Below are 19,355 nucleotides of genomic sequence, written 5' to 3' on the forward strand. Positions count from 1 at the left end.
ATGATGTTGGCAGACAATCACATTATTATAATTTTATTTATTGGCATTTGATAGTCCGCTTTTTACCAGGAATGGTCTCAAAGCAGATTACAATAAATTTAAAGTAGGTTACAATAGTGTTAGATCAACAAATAATATTGGTTGAGGATCTCTATATTTAAAGACAGATTCATATTAGGCTCTTTTGTTGTTGCTATAGAAATAGTAATACTTCTGTGGGAACTAGGTTGATGGACAGGAAGTCTCTGTTGGGAATGCTTGGCTAAAAGGCTATGCTTTAGCTTTCTTCATGAAGGTGAGGTATCTGGGCTCCAAGCATAGGGATAATGGAAGCATGTTCCAGATCTTTGGTGCGTAAAGTCTGGTGCAGGACACTCTAGCAGAGGCGGGGTACAAAGTAGAGCCAGTTGGGAAAATCTGAGTTCTCTCTTGGAGGCATAAGGGAGGAGGAGTTGCGAGAGATATCCTAGGACCTGTTTGTTCATGCAGTTGAAGACAAATCAGAGTATTTTGAATTTGATTCTGCTCTCTATTGATAGCCAGTGTAGTTGAGAGAGAATAGATTTTATGTGGTCCAATGCATTTGCTCTTACTAGGATTCTTGCTGCTGTATATTTTGTAGGAGCTGGTGGCATTTTGATTTGTATAGGGAGATGCCATTGAATAAAAAATTGCAGCAGTCCGATATGCAACCTCATTCAGGCCTTCAATGTTGAGTGCCGTCTCTTTATGGATGATATTCAGCCACTAGATTCCTGTGAGCTGACGAATCTGACTTAGAAGGTCATGTTTTTGTGGCAGTCACTTTGGCGTGTAGTCAGTAAACTCCAGACCCTAGTAATTTTGTGGTTCTGTGTATGCTTCCTAAGTTCCTTCCTAAATTAGTACTAACCAGTCAATTGTCCTTCTGATATTCTTCCCCAGGCCACATATCCACAAAACTGAACCAGAGCTGCAGAGTGGATTGCAAAAGAGCCTCGGTCTTGTATCTGGAGCAGATTGTAGCAGTTAGAAAGACCATCCAGCTTTTTGTTTCCTTTGACACTAAAATATCTGGATGTGCCATTGCTAAGCATACCCTGACCATTAGGCTAACAGATTGCATCACCTTCTGTTATACCCAGGCAGGCCTAACTCTGGTAAGGTGTGTCAAGGCTCATGGCATCAGTGGGTCCATCTAAGATTGACCAAATGGAGGAGATTTTTCAAAGCCTGCCTCCAATACCAGTGCATTTTCCATGGGCCACCCTGTAGCTAAATATTCCCATCTCACCATTTGAATAGGGACTCTGGACACAATAGTAGGTTTAGTCAATATGTCCTGTGGAGTCTGTTTGAGGTATAGACCCCAACTCTATCCTCCCCTAGGGCCCATTATCCTTTTTTTCCAGGTCACCCTTCTTGAAAAAAAGAGAAAAATGGAAAAGGAAAGAAAATTGACTGGTTGTATTTTCCTTTTTGAATCCCCACTGATAAGGATTAATCATCCTGCTCATCTTAGGAGAAAGCAGAAGTTGCTTGCCATCAAACCCTGCCACCAGGCATTTGAGGGGATCTGCTGGGTACCTGTGACCCAATCTGGCCACTGCCAGAGACAGAATGCTGAGTTTGATGGACATTAGTCTGATCCAGCACGGCACTTCCTGTGTTCCCCTTGAAGTTGTTGTTCTTGCTTTCTGCCATAGCTGTGAAGGACTGAGGTGGCCCTGCAAAGCATATGTTCAATCGAGCATGCCATAAATCTCTAGAAGCTTTTGTGTAAATCTTGCACACTGGATTCTATCAGATGATATCACTCACTGGTGAGGATATATATCCTGCTGTCCTCTGGTAACTTCTGTTACAGGTAAGAAGCTTCTGCTTTTTCCTCAACACCTCTTTTGGGAGGCTTAGCCACAAAGCCATCATCCTTTGTGTGAAGAAATATTTCCTTAAGTTACTCTTATGTGTACCCCCTTTCATCCTCAAACCGTAACATCTTATTCTAGATCTTCTTTTCCTCTGAAAAGTGCTTGCTTCCTATGCATTATTTATATTGTTTGAGGTATTTGAATGACCTATCGTATCACATCTGAAGGAGATATACAGTTCACTGAAGAAGTGAGGGGAAATCCAAAGCTCAACTAGGGTGTAGGGATCACAGCCGGAATGGAGCTGGGCAGAGCAGATGAATCTTGAGGTCCTTATCTGCCATCATATTCTATGTTTCTGTGTTTGTATCTCCTATGACACAGACTCTGTGCTATTTCTATAGTTCTCCTCTGAGCTTTCTCTGCTTTATATATAACCTTTAGTACAGTGGTTCTCAACCTTTTTCCCATCATGACACACCTGACAGACCTCGCTCATATGTGTGACACACTGCTCATTACAATCCATGGCAGAAATAAAAAAATAAAGGCCCACTATTATTTTTATTGTTAAGGGAAAGATACGTATTCTGTCTGAACAGAGATTGCATAAATAGTAAACATCCCGCACCAATTTCCAGTACAGTAAACACCTTACCTAAGAAAAGGCAACACTGAAAATATTACACCAGGCCTTAAGACACCAATACACCTCTTATTAGGAAAACGGAACAAGCCAGGCTACTATAGAGCCCTACACAGAAACCAAACACCAGCAGAATACCTCTGTTACATGTGCAGACCCTCACCTTACAAAGAATAAAGACCATAAAGCATACAAAGAAACATGCAGACAAAAACTGAACTTGAAAATGTAACAAGTCAGAGTCTCTGTATGCAGTGTAACAAAGGAAAAAAAGAAACATCACCAGTCATAAAATAAATCAAGAAATATAAAATCAATAGCAGCAAAACCATACTAACAAAAAGAACAGATTATTTCAAAACAGCTGATGAATGGAAAATGTATTAATTAAAAACTCATATTGAAAATTTCTAGATATCAATAAAATATTTCAAAATAGCAGACACAAAGGCCCAATAATGAAAAATGATACAAAAAATGTTTTGCTCTGCATACCTGGGAACGTTTGATATCCAGGTGCCCTGAGATTGTTTTGAATTAACAGGAGGAGGGATTGTTTGCTTGCAATGTTCTCCTCTCTCTCTCTCTCACTGGCTCTCAATCACTCACATATACGCATACTTTTTCTCTCTCACTTATGTAAGCTTTTAATTACACATTTACATACATGCTTGACTGTCTTTTCACGCTTACACACACAAGCTTTCAATCACACACATACATGCTGTCTTTTTCTCTCACACAGACTCTCATTCACATGCTTACAAACATGCTAGCTCTCTTTTTCTCATTTACACAGGCTCTCAATCACAGACTCATATGCTCCCTCACCTAAACCAGCTCTCAATCACACACAGACACACATTCTCTCTCTTACTTATACACACAGGCTCTTAATCATACATACACATGATCTCTCACACACACAAAGGACCTCAATCACACTCTCATACTCTTTCACACAAACAGGTTTTCAATCATAAACTTACACATACAGGTTCTCAATCATACACTTCCATTCATGCTATCTCACTCACAGGCTCTCAATCACACACATACTCTCTTTCACATATACAGGCTCTCAATCATTCACATACACAGTCTCACTCACATACACACACACACACACACACAGTCTCAAACACATATGCTTGCTCATTCACTCACTCTCTCCCCCCGAACTAGCAGCAGCAGCAGCCTCCTCCACTTCCAACCCTAAAGGCAGCAGCAACCGCCTTCACTTTCAGCCCTCACGGAGAAAAGAGTCCCATCAGCCACGGGGGTTGACAACGTTCCTCGTTTTGCTCTGAGCCGTGCTGTTCAGTCTTCAGGCCATGCCTCTCTTCTCTTCTTCAGGCCGATGCTGCCCGCACTAGCATGGTCTCTTCTTCTCGTGCACGCACCTGCTCTCACCACTTCGTGTTCCGGGCCGCGGGGAGGGGGCGGGAAGAAGAGAGTATGCAGGTGCTGCTGACTCCAGCTGTCCTACTGCGTTCTGCCCGGGCTGAGGACCTATTTCATAGAAACATAGAAATGACGGCAGAAGAAGGCCAAACGGCCCATCTAGTCTGCCCAGCAAGCTTCGCACTTTTTCTTTTTTTTTTCTCATACTTATCTGTTACTCTTGGCTCTTAGTAACCCTTTGGTTCTATTTCCCTTCCACCCCCACCAGAGCAGTGTTGGAGCTGCATCTAAGTGTAATATCTAGCTTAATTAGTTAGGGGTAGTAACTGCCGCAATAAGCAAGCTACACCCATGCCCATTTGTCTACCCAGACTATGCGACTCAGTCCCTGTTGGTTGTTGTCTGTATATAGATCCACTTTTCTTCATTCCCCCTGCCTTTGAAGCAGAGAACTATGCTGGATTTGCACGAAGTATCAGACTTTCTCCCCTGCCGTAGAAGCAGAGAGCTATGCTGGATATGCACGTAGTATCAGACTTTCTCCCCTGCCGTAGAAGCAGAGAGCTATGCTGGATATGCACGTAGTATCAGGCTTTCTCCCCTGCCATTGAAGCAGAGAGCTATGCTGGTTATGTATTGAAAGTGAAGTATCAAGCTTATTTGGTTTGGGGTAGTAACTGCCGTAACAAGCAAGCTACTCCCCGCTTTTTGTGAATGCAAATCTTTTTCCACATTTCCTCTTGCCGTTGAAGCTTGGAGCAATGTTGGAGTCGCATTAATCGTTTGTTTGTTTGTTTGTTTGTTTGTTTGTTTGTTTATTTATTTATAGGTTCTTCTATACCGCGGTACGTATAGCAATGCATCACCTCGGTTTACATAATACCCTTATTGAATAAGGGTATTATCTCCAGGTAGTAGCCGTCATTCCCGTGAGCCACCCGCTTTTCATTCACGTCCTCTAGACTTTAATGGATCCACAGTGTTTATTCCACGCCCCTTTGAAGTCCTTCACAGTTCTGGTCTTCACCACTTCCTCCGGAAGGGCATTTCAGGCATCCACCACCCTCTCCGTGAAGAAATACTTCCTGACATTAGTTCTGAGTCTTCCTCCCTGGAGCTTCAAATCGTGACCCCTGGTTCTGCTGATTTTTTTCCAAAGGAAAAGGTTTGTCGTTGGATCGTTGAAACCTTTCAAGTATCTGAAAGTCTGTATCATATCACCTCTGCTCCTCCTTTCCTCCAGGGTGTACATATTTAGATTCTTCAATCTCTCCTCATAAGTCATTCGATGAAGACCCTCATTCGATGGTCGCCCTTCTCTGGACCGCCTCCATCCTGTCTCTGTCCCTTCGGAGATACGGTCTCCAGAACTGAACACAGTATTCCAGTTGAGGCCTCACCAAGGACCTGTACAAGGGGATAATCACTTCCCTTTTCTTAGTCCCTTTTCTTACTCGGGTAGGGGGAGCAGCTGGGTCAGCAGGGGACCGGGAAGCGTGGCAACACACCTGCATGTGCTTGGCGACACACTGGTTGAGAACCGCTGCTTTAGTAGATACAATCTTAGAATTAGACCCAATACTACAGATGAGGTCTCACTGGTGATTTATATATAAATAGTATTGCCTCTTTTATTTCTACTCGTTATAACTCTTCTCCCTGTGCATCCTAATATTCCTTTGAGTTTCACCACTGCCTTTGTCATGCTGTTTAACAATCTTGAAATCGTCAGAGAAGGAAGTTTTTAGATATAGTGGGAGCTGGGCCCATATATGAAACAAATGATACCCTACATCTTTCTGTCCTAAGTGAGAAACTCAGATCATACATTGACAGGCATTTAAACTAGAGAATTAGATAGCACACAGTAGCTGATAGATTTGGCAAATAAGCCAGGTTTTCAGGATATCCACAGTTAATATGCATGAGATAGATTTGCATGCACTGCCTCTTTTGTATACAGATCTGTCTCATGCATATTCATTGTAGATATCCTGAAAACCTGGCCTGTTTGTGACTCTTGAGTACTGGCGTTGGCCACTCCTGTTATACAGAGTATAAGTAAGCCAAGGGGAAACAATTGGAAAGCCATGAGTACAAATACTTATAGGGTATGCAGCAAATTCCGGATCTTCTCGCCATAATGGTAGAGGTGGACTTTGATATTGTTGCTAACACAGAAACATAATTCAGTGAGTCCCATGAATGGGATGTGAACATATCAGATTATAACATATTTAGGAAAGATAGTTGGCAGACAAGGGGGCGGAGTATCTCTGTATGTTGAAAATAATACCAAAGCAATGAAGTGTCTGGGGAAAGAAGGTGGTGTGAGCTGTTTTGGAAAGACTAGATAGCACTTATATCTAGTCTGCATAATTAGCTGTTGAGACAAAAGCACTGGATAGAGAACTCAGATATAGAAAAAGGGGTGGTAAAGGGGGAAGTAGTATTGGTGGGAGATTTTAATCTGCTGGATGTGGATTGGAGTATCCCATCGGCAGACTCTGTTAGAAGTAGAGAGATCCTGGATTCCTTTCAAGGTGCTCTCCTCAGACAAATGGTAATGGAGCTGTAGACATAGTCCTCAATTCTGTAGGGTTTATTCCTTTAGATCCCTGGTTTTCTCCTTTGCTCAGATGTAAACAAAAAATACAACCAAGACAACTTTTGTAATTTTTCCTCTTATTCTATTCTATTGTGTGCACATAGAGCCAATTGTTAAAAGGGGAAGCAGCTCTGAACTACGCAGATATAAATACCATTTTATATATCTATGAGAGCTGCTTCTTAAATTTCCTATAAGGATTAGATTTCATTTCCTAAATCATATTTATACTTTCATCACATTCATTGATTATTCATTAGCTTCAGTATAGTAAAGAATTAACCATTATAAATTCATATGCTAGGCTAAGCACTTCTTGGGTGTAAACAAGTTCCAATTTATCTGTATCCATTTTGTCCTGCCTTAAGCATTTTGAATTTTACCTGAATGCTCAATGTAAAGCAAAACAGGAGGTGGTGGACTGTATTAGAAACTGGCTGAGTGATAGACAACAGAGAGCAATGATAAATGGAATTAATTTCATTTTTTAATTTATTAAAATGTTAATTGCTTAACACTGGCAGCCTAAGCGATGTACAATAAAATATTCATAAACCATAACATAAAACAGGACAAGGAAAAACTTATCATAATATATACAAGCGGTAAACAATCACAAAACATCGTACAGAGGCTATATATGCTCAATAATATGCTGTTTCATATATCATAGACTCAATAGAGAGACTGTTTGGCTGAGCAAACTCATACTGTCTGGTTAATTAGCTAAAAGCCTGCTTCAGGAGAAACTTTTTGAATGATATTCTGAACATTTTAACACAGTGACTTAGCCTTAAATCAACAGTCAGCAAATTCCACAGAGCCGGCACGGCCACAGAAAAGGCAGACTCTCTTGTAGTTGACAAGCGAGCAGATTTAACAGACAATACGTCAAGCATACCCCGCTGGAATGATCACAACTGACAAGGCGGCTGGTAAACTTAGAGAAGTGCATTTGCCCAAGGACACGTATCTGAGCTTAACGGTTTAAATGTAGTCATGCCTGCTCTATAGGAAGCCAATGTAGACCTGCAAATATAGGGATGATGTGTTGATGTCGTTTTGTTTCAGAAATTAATCGTGCACTAAGAGGAGAAAAGGAAATACATGAAGTGTCTTAGGGGAAGGTCCAGGGGTCGGTTATAAACCTTGATACTTTTGATGCAACTCCACCATTGCTCTCTGCTTCAATGGCAGGGGAAAAGAGGAATTGGATTTAGTCAGCAACCATCGAGGGCCCCAACTTTTACAGTCTGCGGAACTGATGAGCATGAGGGTAACCAGCACAATGCAGAGGTTACTACCCTTTATAGAAGCATGGGATTACTACCCTTAATCAATAAGCCTTGATGCTTTTGATGCAACTGCAACATCCCTCCCTGCTTTGAAGGAGGGGGATGGGGGCTGAAAGGAAAGATAAATTTGGATTCAGAGACAACCAACACGAGCCATGACTTTTTTTGCAGTCTGGAGTATTGATGCACAGACATTAAGAAAAAAATACAGGACTGCTTCTCTAGTGAGGACCATAAGCAAAGCACGTCAAGCAGCACTGACTGATACATGGGGTAACCGGCACCAAGCAGCAGATACTACCATGGGAAGCTTGCTGGGCAGACTGGATGGACCATCAGTCCTTTTCTGCCGTCATTTCTATGTTTCTGGATAAGTGCCGCTGCTTATCCAGATAAGTCCCAACTTGCGTCACTCATAGTTTTTACATATGCGAGTGTGTTTGCATGCATATATATTTGTATTTTATAACCTGCGCATATCATTTGCACAGGTTATAAAATACTGTACTAACTTTGTGCATACCCATACACGTGCATATGGGCACACATGACTAATTTTGAAAGTTATCCTTCCTGATTGTAAGTCCTCTGGGAATAGCGCAATACCTACAGTACCTGAATGTAATTTGCTTTAAAGTGCCTGAAAAAGCAGAATATAATCAAATCAATAAAATCCTGTCCCCTGTCAATGAAAGACCATGGGACTTGGCCAGATGTCCACCCCAGCCACAGCGATTTCCAACTTCCAATGTTGGTTTGCTCTGCTAGGGATAGACCCATACCATAGAGAAGGGGTGGCCAACTCTGGGCCTTAGCCACAGAAAGGCCTGGTTTTCAGAATATTCCCAATGAATCTGCTTGAGATATTTGCATAAACTGTGGATTTCTTGAAGCCAGGCCTGTTGTGACTCATGAGGACTGGAGTTGCCCCCAGCCCCCCCCCCCCCCCCCCCCCCCGCCATAGAGAATTAAGAAGTGGTTGCATTATTCTGGAAGGTTCTAGGCTAGGCACAGGTGGAATTGAGTCCTTCATGAGCCTTGTAAATAATTGCCAAATGTTTTTAAAAAGCCACATGCCTCCACACACCACCCCAATTCCTCTCTCTCCTTCCCTTCTGCAGTCAACATCACTTCCATCCTCCCCTGCCCAGCAGATCTTTCCTTTCCCTAGCAGGAGCCAGTCTGATTGTTGTGGTAGCACCAGCAGTAGCTCATCGTGAAGCTGCAGGGGCTGGAGACTGAGCCAGTGTGTGCTGCACACGCAGGCCCCACCTCCCCTACAGAAACCAAAAGGGGTGGGACCTGGGAGCAGAGCACGCACTGATTCAGCCTCCAGCCCCCACGCCTTCACAGCGAGCTGCCGCTGCCACACCAGTCAGTCCTGAGACCGGCCCCTGCTCTGAAAAGGAAAGGTCCACAGGAGAGGGGGAGGAGAGTGGTCAGCAGAAAACCTGCCCTTTCATTGGCCACTTTTCTGGTTCTGCCATTCACTGGCTTCCCATAAAGAAAATCCACCAGGATGGCCAAATAATGCTGATTGACACCTCTTGTCACTAGAAACATAGAAATGATGGCAGAAAAGAACCAAATGATCCATCTATTCTGCCCTGCAAGCCAAATGCAGCATCCGCTGTGCCATGCAGGTTATCCCCATACTTAATATATTCCCAGTCCGTAAAAGTCAAGCCTTCGATGGTTGCTGTTTCAATACCATGAAGCAGAGAGCAATGTTGAGTTGCATCAAAAGTATCAGGCTTATTGGTTAAGGGTAGTTACTGCCACATCAGTAAGTTACCCCCATGCTTATTTGTTTCCCCGGACAGTAAATTTGGGGCCTTTGTTGGTTGCTGTCTGAATCCAATTCCTCTTATCCCCTGCCGTTGAAAGAGAGAGCGATGATGGAGTTGTATCAACAATATGAAGATTAAAGGTAGTAACTGCCACACCAGCAAGTTACCCCCGTGCATTTCTTTCTTCATTTCCATTCTGTAATTTGTTTATCCCATGCCCCTTTGAATTCTTTCACTGTTTTCGTCTTCACCTCCTCCTCCGTAAGGGCATTCCAGGCATACACCACCCCTCCGTGAAGAAATATTTCCTGACGTTGGTTCTGAGCCACCTCTCTGGAATTTCATTTTGTGACCTCTACTGATTTCTTTCCATCAGATAAGGTTTGTCAATTGTGCATTATTAAAACCTTTCAGGTATCTGAAGCTCTGTATCATATCTCCCCTGCACCGCCTCTCTTCCAGGGTATACATATTCAGATCCTTCAGTCTCTCCTCATGAGTCTTCTCATACAGACCCCACACCATTTTGGTCGCTCTTCTCTAGACCGCCTCTATCCTGTCTTTGTCCCTTTAGAGATACAGTCTCCAAAACTGAACACAGTTCTCCAGGTGAGGCCTCACCAAGGATCTGTACAAGGGTATTATCACCACTTTTTTCTTACTGGTTATTCCTCTATGCAGCCCAGAGTTCTTCTGGCTTTAGCAATCGCCGTGTCAAATTGCTTTGCCATCTTTAGATCTCCAGACACTATTACCCCAAGATCCTTCTCTTGGTCCGTGCACATCAGTCTTTCATGACCCATCAGATACAGCTCTTTTGGATTACCGCACACCAGGTGCATGATTCTGCACTTCTTGGCCTTGAATCCCAGCTGCCAAGTCTTCGACCACTCTTCAAGCTTTCTCATTCTCTCTACTCCTTCAGGCATGTCCACTCTATTGCAGATCTTAGTATCATCCGCAAATAGGCAAATTTTACCTTCTATCTCTTCTGCACTATTGCTCACAAAGATATTGAACTGAACCGGTTCCAAAACTGAATGCTGTGGCACTCCACTTAACACTGTTTTCTCTTCGGAGTAGAATCCATTTAGCATTACACTCTTGTCTCCTTTCAGTCAACCAGTTTGTAATCCATGCCACCACCTTGACACTCGTTCTCAAGCTTCTCGTTTTATTCACAAGTCACCTGTATGGGACAGTATCAAAAGTTTTGCTGAAATCCAAGACAATCACATCGAACGCTCTTCCTCAATCCAATTCTCTAGCCACCCGGTCAAAAAAAATCAATCAGATTTGTTTGACAGGACCTTCTCCTGCTGAATCCATGCTGCAACGGGTCCAGCAACCCAAATGCTCAGCTAGTTGTAGAATTATTATGGTGCTGCACAAAAGTGCTTTATAAGCAATGCTGCCAATGGCAATATGTGTGTGCATCTGAATCTGTGAGTGCATGAATGAGTATGTGTATATGTATGTTTTGTATGTGTGTATTGTATATGTTTTTAGATAGATATGTTTTTTTTCATGGTATCTGAGATCTTTTTAAGTGTTTTTGTTTTATGATTGTATTTTATGGAATCTGTTTAGAATAGTTGTACTAATATAAGCAGTTGTAAATACGTATGTGTATATATTTTATACATATTTTTTCAATTTGTAATTTAGTTTTAAAGATTTGAAGGACCCCTTTCAAGATGCATCTTCAAATTGATAAATTCAAGTTTATATGCTATACGCCGCTCAGCATGATTTTTAATCTAAGGAGTGTTCTAGAAGATTTTTAATCTAAGGAGTGTTCTAGAAGATGTTTTAAATAAATGAATAATGTTGACCAAGTTACACGCCCACCTCCCCCGGAGTGTACAGCTCCAGATCTCGAGAATCATCTCTCCGTCCCTGCCCCGCTGGAGAAGCAAAGTTTTAGTTACCAAAGTTTAATTCCGGTGCTCAGTATCTGGTGGCTCTTTGATCCCTACTCAGTCGCTGTAATAGGCTCAGTGGGATGCTTGAGCCGCCTGAGTATAGGAGACAAGGCTTTGTAACCCGCCCTGGATGTAGGAAGGGCAGGTAACAAATGTTTTAAAATGAATACACAAAGTCTCAAAGCTCATTCTGTACCCCTAAATCGCAGTGAAATTGAGTTTCCTAGTTAAGAGTTATTGTTGCTTTCTTTGAGGGGGTTGCATGACGCCTACTGTTGTACTCCCAGAAGAGGATGTATTTTAGCAGTGTCAGCTCTTGAAGGTGCTGACAATCTTCTTTGAAGTATATAGTGCTGCCCCTAACTCTTCTGGTTTGGGCCTCTAGGAGCAATACACAGAGGCATGACAGATGGTTGTGGAAAAAGTTGGACGTTGTTTCTATTCGTTTGAGAGTCCTTTTTTTCCTACCTTGCATTGAAGGTTGAGGGATGACGGGTGGAGGGGGGGGGGGGGGTAGCATAGAGAAATGTATCCTGAGCTAACTCTTGTAAGGCAACAGAAGGTACTCTCTCATTTTCTCCTTTCTCGTGATCTGTGCAGGAAAGCAGAAACAGCAGTCGATCATCAAGTCCTAGTGTGAAAATGATCACTACCTCGGGACCAACCGCCGATAAACCAGCTCACAGCCTTCCTTGGACGCCTGACGAATCCTCAGGTACTAATCTTGGCATGCTTTGGCCTAGCATTCCTGCTCCAGAATTGCAGTATCCTGCTCGGGTTTCCCTGTCTTTTTCTTGCAGCGCAGAAAAGTAGAGAAAACGAGTCTGCATTCAAAGCAACATGTCCAACCAAGTCACCCTGTCCCATGAAAGAAAACTTTCAGCAGTGTTAAAACTGCCCTGCTGTGCGTTCACACTGTCACTGTGTGTTAACATAGCACTGCAGTGGCACTAACCTTTTTGTCTCTCAGCCTTGCTCTGCACATGGGAAAGGATTTGCTGTACATGCCCATTTCCTGAACCCTCTGATGTGGCCAGCTTGTCACATTTTGCCATGGCAAGGTATGAGATCCTCTGTATTCTACAGTGCACCCTCAGCTCGGGATCTATAACCACATTGCCCTCAATGAATATAGTGCCTGCCCTGCCAAAGCAACAGTATTAGATTGTTCGGAATGGAAGTGTCTGATTATTGCTAATTCATTTCATCTTATTCCAAGTTCTCCTTTCCTTTTTGTCCTAATATTTTCTTAGCATGCTCCTTGGAGAGGGAGAGGGAAGAGAATAAAAAGTGTGCACCTTTTATTATAGTTCAGAGGTCACACACTTCCTCCCCACCCCCCCAACATTTTAATCATCATCCTTGAGTCCACTCTTCAGTTCATGATATATTTTCAATTGATACGTATCACTATGATGCCTGCTTCTGGTAAGTATCAGCATGGTAGCAGCCCAGTTTACCCAGTTCTAGAAAAGCGGAAGTGACTGGGTAAGAGGAGCTTTGAAAAACATTAAACCCTGGCTCAGGAATGAAGTAAATACAAATCCCAAAGCAAGGGACTCACTCTGATTTTATCTAAGTGGAGAAGAAAAAAAATTAACTGTATAAGCCAGTCAGCAAGCCTTGCAGCAGGCCGGAAATGAGTTCTGGGGGTGAGCAAACCGTAGCTCTCAAAGAGCACCAGGAATGCAGCTGCTGCGTTTTGTGAATTAGTAATGCACTGCTCACCAAGGGCCTGCAGCCTTTTCCCACAGCAGCAGGTGAGTTGGCCTACCTCCTGGTGAGGTGGGGAGGACAGAGCTGGGCTCCCTTCTGAAAGGAGAAAACCAAGTGCCTGGGTGAGGGGAAGCATGGGAATGTGCAGCATTGGTGAGGCATGTCATCGCCTTTGCCACACAGCCAGTCAGGAGAACTCTGCCATGATAGTTTATATCAGCACACCCCAGAATACCCTGGTTTCCTAATAAAATACCTTTCATTCATTGTTTTAGTATATTGGGAAACACACATCTAAAAGAAAACCCACAGAAAGGGACCTGTCATTTTATTTCATGATGTACATTTTTTTCTTTTTATTTAAATCACCCTATGAATTTGGCAACACTCATGCAAACTGTCATGCCAATAAAGTTTCCTGAATCTGAAACCGGGAGAATTGCCCTCACAGAATATGATAGAATTCACGAGGTAGTTTATTGAGAATTGGAAGATGCGGTGATAGTTGTTGCTGGGATCTGCTGTGCAGCTAGCATACCCATTTCATTCTGACCCCAGTCACTTTCCGAGCTTCCCGGCAGCACCTGAAAGATATCGGCAAATGAGCTTCCCGGCAGACCTGAAAGATATCGGCAAATGAACTTTCAAAGATTGTAATGTTTCCATGAGCGCAGCACATTCACCTGACAGATAAACTCCTCGAGCGTTTCCTTGCAAAATGCACTGTTTTGAAACAGAATGGGGTGGGGGGGTCTCTCTTTTATTTTTAAGTCTGATATAACTCTACAAATTGGATGATGAGAGACTGCGGGCTAACAAAAGGTGAACCCGTGTTTATATTTCAGATACAAATGGGTCAGATAATTCTATCCCAATGGCATATCTTACACTGGATCACCAGCTTCAGGTAAGAACTGCACCTTTTTTTTTTTTTTTTGCTTTATTTGGGGGTGGAATGTGGGGGTGGGGTAGTAGGTCCATTCATGCGTTTTGCTGCCTAGGTATTTCCATCTCAGACAGAACCACCATCTACTGGGGCTGCATTGCTGTCATCCTTCATTTGCAGCTACCCAGGGGTTTTCCCCCATTTGAACTCTCTCCCTCTCCCTTCTAGCCCAGCCATTGCAGCCGTGGTCCTCAGCTAGGGGCCAGAACCCACTGTGCATACATCCTGGGGCTAGCCACTAGGTGTCACTGTAGTGCAATGGCTGGGACACTAATTCCCGGTTATCCTTTTCACCAGGCCTACTGGCCCCTTGGGAGCTGCGCTTCCACTCTCAGTCAAGCTTTGAACCATTGAGCGACTCAAGAAACCATTTAATTCATTTAAAGCAGCAGGACCTTCGAAATACCCATCCAAAAAAAAGTGTTATAAAATGGCTTCTCGAATAGCATGTGACTTTTATTATGAGAGGATCTTAAGGCGAGATTCCTGAAAGAAAGCTGCTGAGCCATACACAAAGACCATCATGGCACCCGGCAAAATATAACGGGTTTCGATTTCATCTGTCATCTGAAGAAGAGCGTGCGACTGAACCTCTGATGGGTTTTCTTGCTGATTTGCGCTGCATCACAGTTTTTGGAGATACTTTTTCCCCATTCTTCTTAGTGTTCCCAGTTGAATAGTTCGTGGTTTTAAAATGAACTTCTGTTTCTGTCTTTGCATTGTCAATGGTTCCACATCAGTCACAGCAGCCCCTGTGTTTGGCTGAAACAGGTTTCTTTAAGAATTGATATTCTACTCCATTCCCATTTCTGGGCGGGGAGAGCTAGGCTCAGAGCCTGCATGCATTTTTCTTCTTTGCTAATAAAGTAATCTTTTACTTAGTTACCTTAATTTATTAGTCGCCTAAACTTAAGGACCAAGGCGATGTACAAAGAAAACGTTTATCATCAGAATCATTGGTTTTATCTAAACCAGACTATAATAACTCTCACAGCATCCCAGCCCTTGCCTCCGAAGATATTTGTTACAATGACAGATGGCCAAAAGCTAGCCCAGAAAATGGGCTTCTAATTTCTGAAGTCTCTGTGTATTTATTTATTGAGAGTCTGTGCCTTTTCGGTGGTACTCCCTCCTAGGCACAGAGATCTGGGGAGGGACTTACAGGATGTTGGCACATTCCTAGTTATTTTCTGAAGAAAATGTCTTCTTTGAAATTTACTTTTGATTATTTGCCCCTCAAAGATAACCACAAAGTGTCCCCATCTGCGTTGAGAGTTGCTGTTGATGGGCCTACACAATGTCTTGGTTAATGTCTTGGTTGATGTCTTAGTTAATGTCACATCTTTTTAGCATGTGGTGTGTTGTGATGGTATGTGTGGTATGCATGTGAGTATGATGTGTAGATTTTAAACGTGGGTATTGTGTATTGCACTTAGCATTTGTTGTTAAAATGTACTTTGATACTATTTTGAAATAAAAATTCTCATATAACACATGTTTGGCTTTAAATTGAGCCGAGTTCCTCTGGGGCAGTAACTATACATCTCCAGACAGAGCATTTGCTCAAGGATGGTGCCTCCAGTGGTTCAGGCCTGGGAAGGGGGAAGCTCTGGGCCATGCCCAGTTGGAAGCTGACCTCCAAGGCAGGGTTATAATCAGTGAGCCGTAGGCCTCAGTGGCTTATCCACCTGACAGACGGGTACATCGCACTTACTCAAAGTTCCTTCCTAAGGCGGCGGCGGATTTCTACCTTCATCAGTCATCCGTTCTCCTTCCAAAACTTTCCCCTCACCCTCTTGTTCCTGAGAGGTGGTGCATGCCGTAGTCTTTTGACTGAAGCAGATTCGAGCCTTTTAGAAAGTCCACCCAGCTTTTTGATGCCAACAGCTCTGTGAGATACCTGGGAGAAAATAAATCATCTTCTGTTCCTTGTTAAAGTTGAATTTCATTGAAAACTAAAAGGAAAAATGACAAAATTGAGATTTCTCAGACCAAAGCATTCGTTTGTTTTTTTGATTGCACTCCCATTACACAGAACTTTTTACGTGAAGAAAGCCCTTGGGCCTGCTGATCCCATATCTGTGACCACTTCTCAAGCTGTCTCTTATTAGAGGAAGCAAAATTGGTTCTCAATTGCCAGCAGCTCAGTGGATTCTGCTGCTACTTGTTGCTTCTATAGCACTTCTCAACGTACACAGCACTGTACAAAAGCACACATGGGACAGTCCTTGCTCAGTTGAGCTTACACTCTTAATCAGGTCAAACATACGAGGAGTCATTCCTTTTTGCAGGTTAAACTGGAAGAGCAATCGGTCCACTATTGTGCAAATCCCTCCCGGCACATGTTCAGTAGCCGTTTCAGGAAAGCTGTCCAGGTCTTTCTTTCATGGCTAAGGCTGCATGAGCTATATGTGTGACTCCACTGAACTGCTCTTATCAGAGAACAGCCATTACAGGTAAGTAATCTGAGCAGTTTTCTTTTCATGGAAATGCTGAAGAGGTGATTTTCCTGTTTACTTTCCCATGGTGGCGGCAGTCTGAGACACCCTACCCAGGAGACTGTTGACTGACTGTGCATCTCACTCACTTCTGACTGCATTTAAAAGCACCACTGCTTCTATTTTCTCACTGAATATTTTGTTATTTTGTAGTCATTGTTCAATGTACGAAACCTAAAGAACCTGACTCTGGGTCTTCCAAATGTTTGTTTTGGTTTTTTTTCACTGTACAGCATTTGGGATTATCTTTCTAGAGCCTTAATGCTGGGCGCAAGAGAAAAATGTACAAACGTCCTTTGGTCAGCATATTTTTCACTGTCCTCTTTAAATCTACCATCTCTGAAATAAATTTTGGGTGAAATAATGTACCCCAGATCACCTGCCAGTAAAAGGCATCTGTGTATCTAAACCACCTATCACACAAAATCTGCCAGTTGCGTGCCCTTGAACTGTGATCAGAGCTAAGTGATCTCTGTATACAGCTGGAATATATCACCCAGTGATGGCTTTAATAGGTCCCACTTTGTTATAAGCATATAAAATAAGACACTTACTGTGTCAAGTTCAAAAGTATTTTTGAAGTCTAGGGACACTGCATGCTCTACAAGTTTAAAAAAAAAGATGTTGATAGATTTAGAAGCTGCTCTTTTTGCAAGCACTTAGAGCTGTCTGCTGCATTTGGGACAGAGCCATTGGAGACGGGAACCTGAGCTCGCAAGTGGCAGTCAGCATGAGGGAATTTCAGGGCGGCTGATCTCCAGAAATATCCTGGGCCACAGAGTGTGCTCTACATATGTGTAGACCTCCACGCAACTAATCTGATTGGCTGGTTGAATGTATTCAACGGGTTGAGTGTTGGGGAGGTGGGGGGATGGGAAGGGGAGAGATCATCCTGTGTGGCTCTAGAGTTTGTCTTTTAATACATTAATTTTTGCAACTCCAAGAATTTTTTGGGGGGTGGGAATTGGCCTATTTTTCATGTAGGCAATTTTGGTACCTAATCATCTTCGGCCTAGCCCATACTCCATGCCCAGAAGCTAACCCTCCCTGACTAGCGCTAGACAGCTGCATAACACCCATCTGAGAGCTGTGGTGAGGTCAGAGCCTTACCTAGAGCTGTGCAGCTGCTATGATAGGCAGGAACCGAGCACAGCAGCACTGGGGGGAAACAGCAGAGAACAAACTCTAGGTTGGAAAGGGATGATTCTGCAAAGCACAATCCGCTGCTGTTTTAATGAGTCAAAACAATTTTGGGTCATCAGCAAATTTGGTCGCCTCACTTAGAACCATGACAGCAGAAAAAGAGACCGTATACTAATGGTTATGGTTAAATGTATTTGTATGCCACTCAAATCCTGGGTGACTCACAAAATAAGAGCAGATAGTAATAAACATAATTTAAAAAATGAAGCATAATGAAAAACATAACTCAAAAATAAAATACTAAATAGAATCTAACTACAAACCAATCATCACATCTACAATAAATAAAGCAGGAGAATTACAACATAACAATACAGGTTAAAACAAAGCATAAAAATGAACAATAATTAAAAGCATCATTAAATAGGTGATGAAAATAAAATGACTTAAATTTAAAAATTACTTCTAATAATAGACTTGCTCAAAGAATAAAGTTTGTAGTTGTTTCTTCAATGTTTTAAGACAGGTGACAGATCTCAGCCCCTCAGGTAGGCTGTACCGAAGATCCGGGCCCACCACTGAAAATGCAGATTTCCAAATTTTGCATAATTGGACCTGTTTAAATGATGGCCTTTTCCCTAATGATGGCACTTCAAGCCAAACTTTCTGGCATGAACAGAAAGATCTAGAAGGGCAATAGGCCCTAATCATAATTAGAATCCACGAAGTTACTGGGCGAGTTCTCAAATGATGTACTAACCAAACCATTTTAAATGTAATTCTAAATGGAACAGGGAGCCAATGCAAGCTTGCTAATTTAGATTCAGTTCCCATCATTCACTCAGCAATCCCCTTTATTTATCTCTTGCTTGCTTGAATTCTGATATCTTTTTGTCTCCATCACCTCCCACTGGGAAGGCCGTTCCATACATTCACTACCCTCTCTGTAAAGAAATATTTCCTAAGAGTACCTTCTTTCATCCTCATTGCATGACCCCTCAATTCTAGAGCCTCCTTTCCATGAAAACAGTTCAAATATTGAATTGTCTGTCATTTCTCTCCATCTTGCCTTTCCCCTAGGATATACATGTTTAGATCTTTAAGTCTGTCCCCATATGCTTTTTAAAAAAGACCACGGACTATTTTAGTAACCGCCATCTATACCGACTATCCAGACTGCCCAACAATTATCATGTGATAGTAACAGCCGCTTCGTGCAGGTTACCCCTCATGTTTCCGTTATGTGTAGTATCTGCTGCTCCGTGCCAGTTACCCCCAAGACTTATGTTAAGGGTAGTAATATTTACAATCAAAGCCAAGTAACTGTCAAAGCCCATAATAAAATTACTGTTAGCAGCATTTTTTCGAGGTGAGTAGCCTTCTTGATAATTCAGACAGTGTTGCTTGAAAGTTCTTTGCTTTTGGTCATGGCCGTATAAGCAGTCCTGGGCCTTTTCCCTAATGTCTGTGAATCAGTACCCCTGACCATAAAAGTCGGGGCCTAGCGTTGTCTGTCGTCTGAATCCAATTCCCC

General features: G+C 42.6%; 1 protein-coding gene across 4 annotated transcripts in view; it reads left to right on the top strand.

The window, feature by feature from the left end:
• Nucleotides 1-19,355, top strand: part of MAP3K7 (mitogen-activated protein kinase kinase kinase 7) — a 206,528-nt gene that overhangs the window by 166,124 nt on the left and 21,049 nt on the right. For 2 of the 4 annotated variants that reach the window (XM_029595409.1, XM_029595408.1), the window contains 2 exons: nucleotides 12,119-12,233; nucleotides 14,080-14,141. In XM_029595409.1, coding sequence (XP_029451269.1) covers nucleotides 12,119-12,233; nucleotides 14,080-14,141 — 177 coding nt within the window. Of the gene's footprint in view, nucleotides 1-12,118; nucleotides 12,234-14,079; nucleotides 14,142-19,355 lie in introns of those variants that run through there. The other 2 variants (XR_003855623.1, XM_029595410.1) reach the window with 2 other exon arrangements.

This window comes from Rhinatrema bivittatum, chromosome 3 (genome assembly GCF_901001135.1).
Source record: "Rhinatrema bivittatum chromosome 3, aRhiBiv1.1, whole genome shotgun sequence".
In the NCBI taxonomy this organism is placed as follows: Eukaryota; Metazoa; Chordata; class Amphibia; order Gymnophiona; family Rhinatrematidae; genus Rhinatrema; species Rhinatrema bivittatum.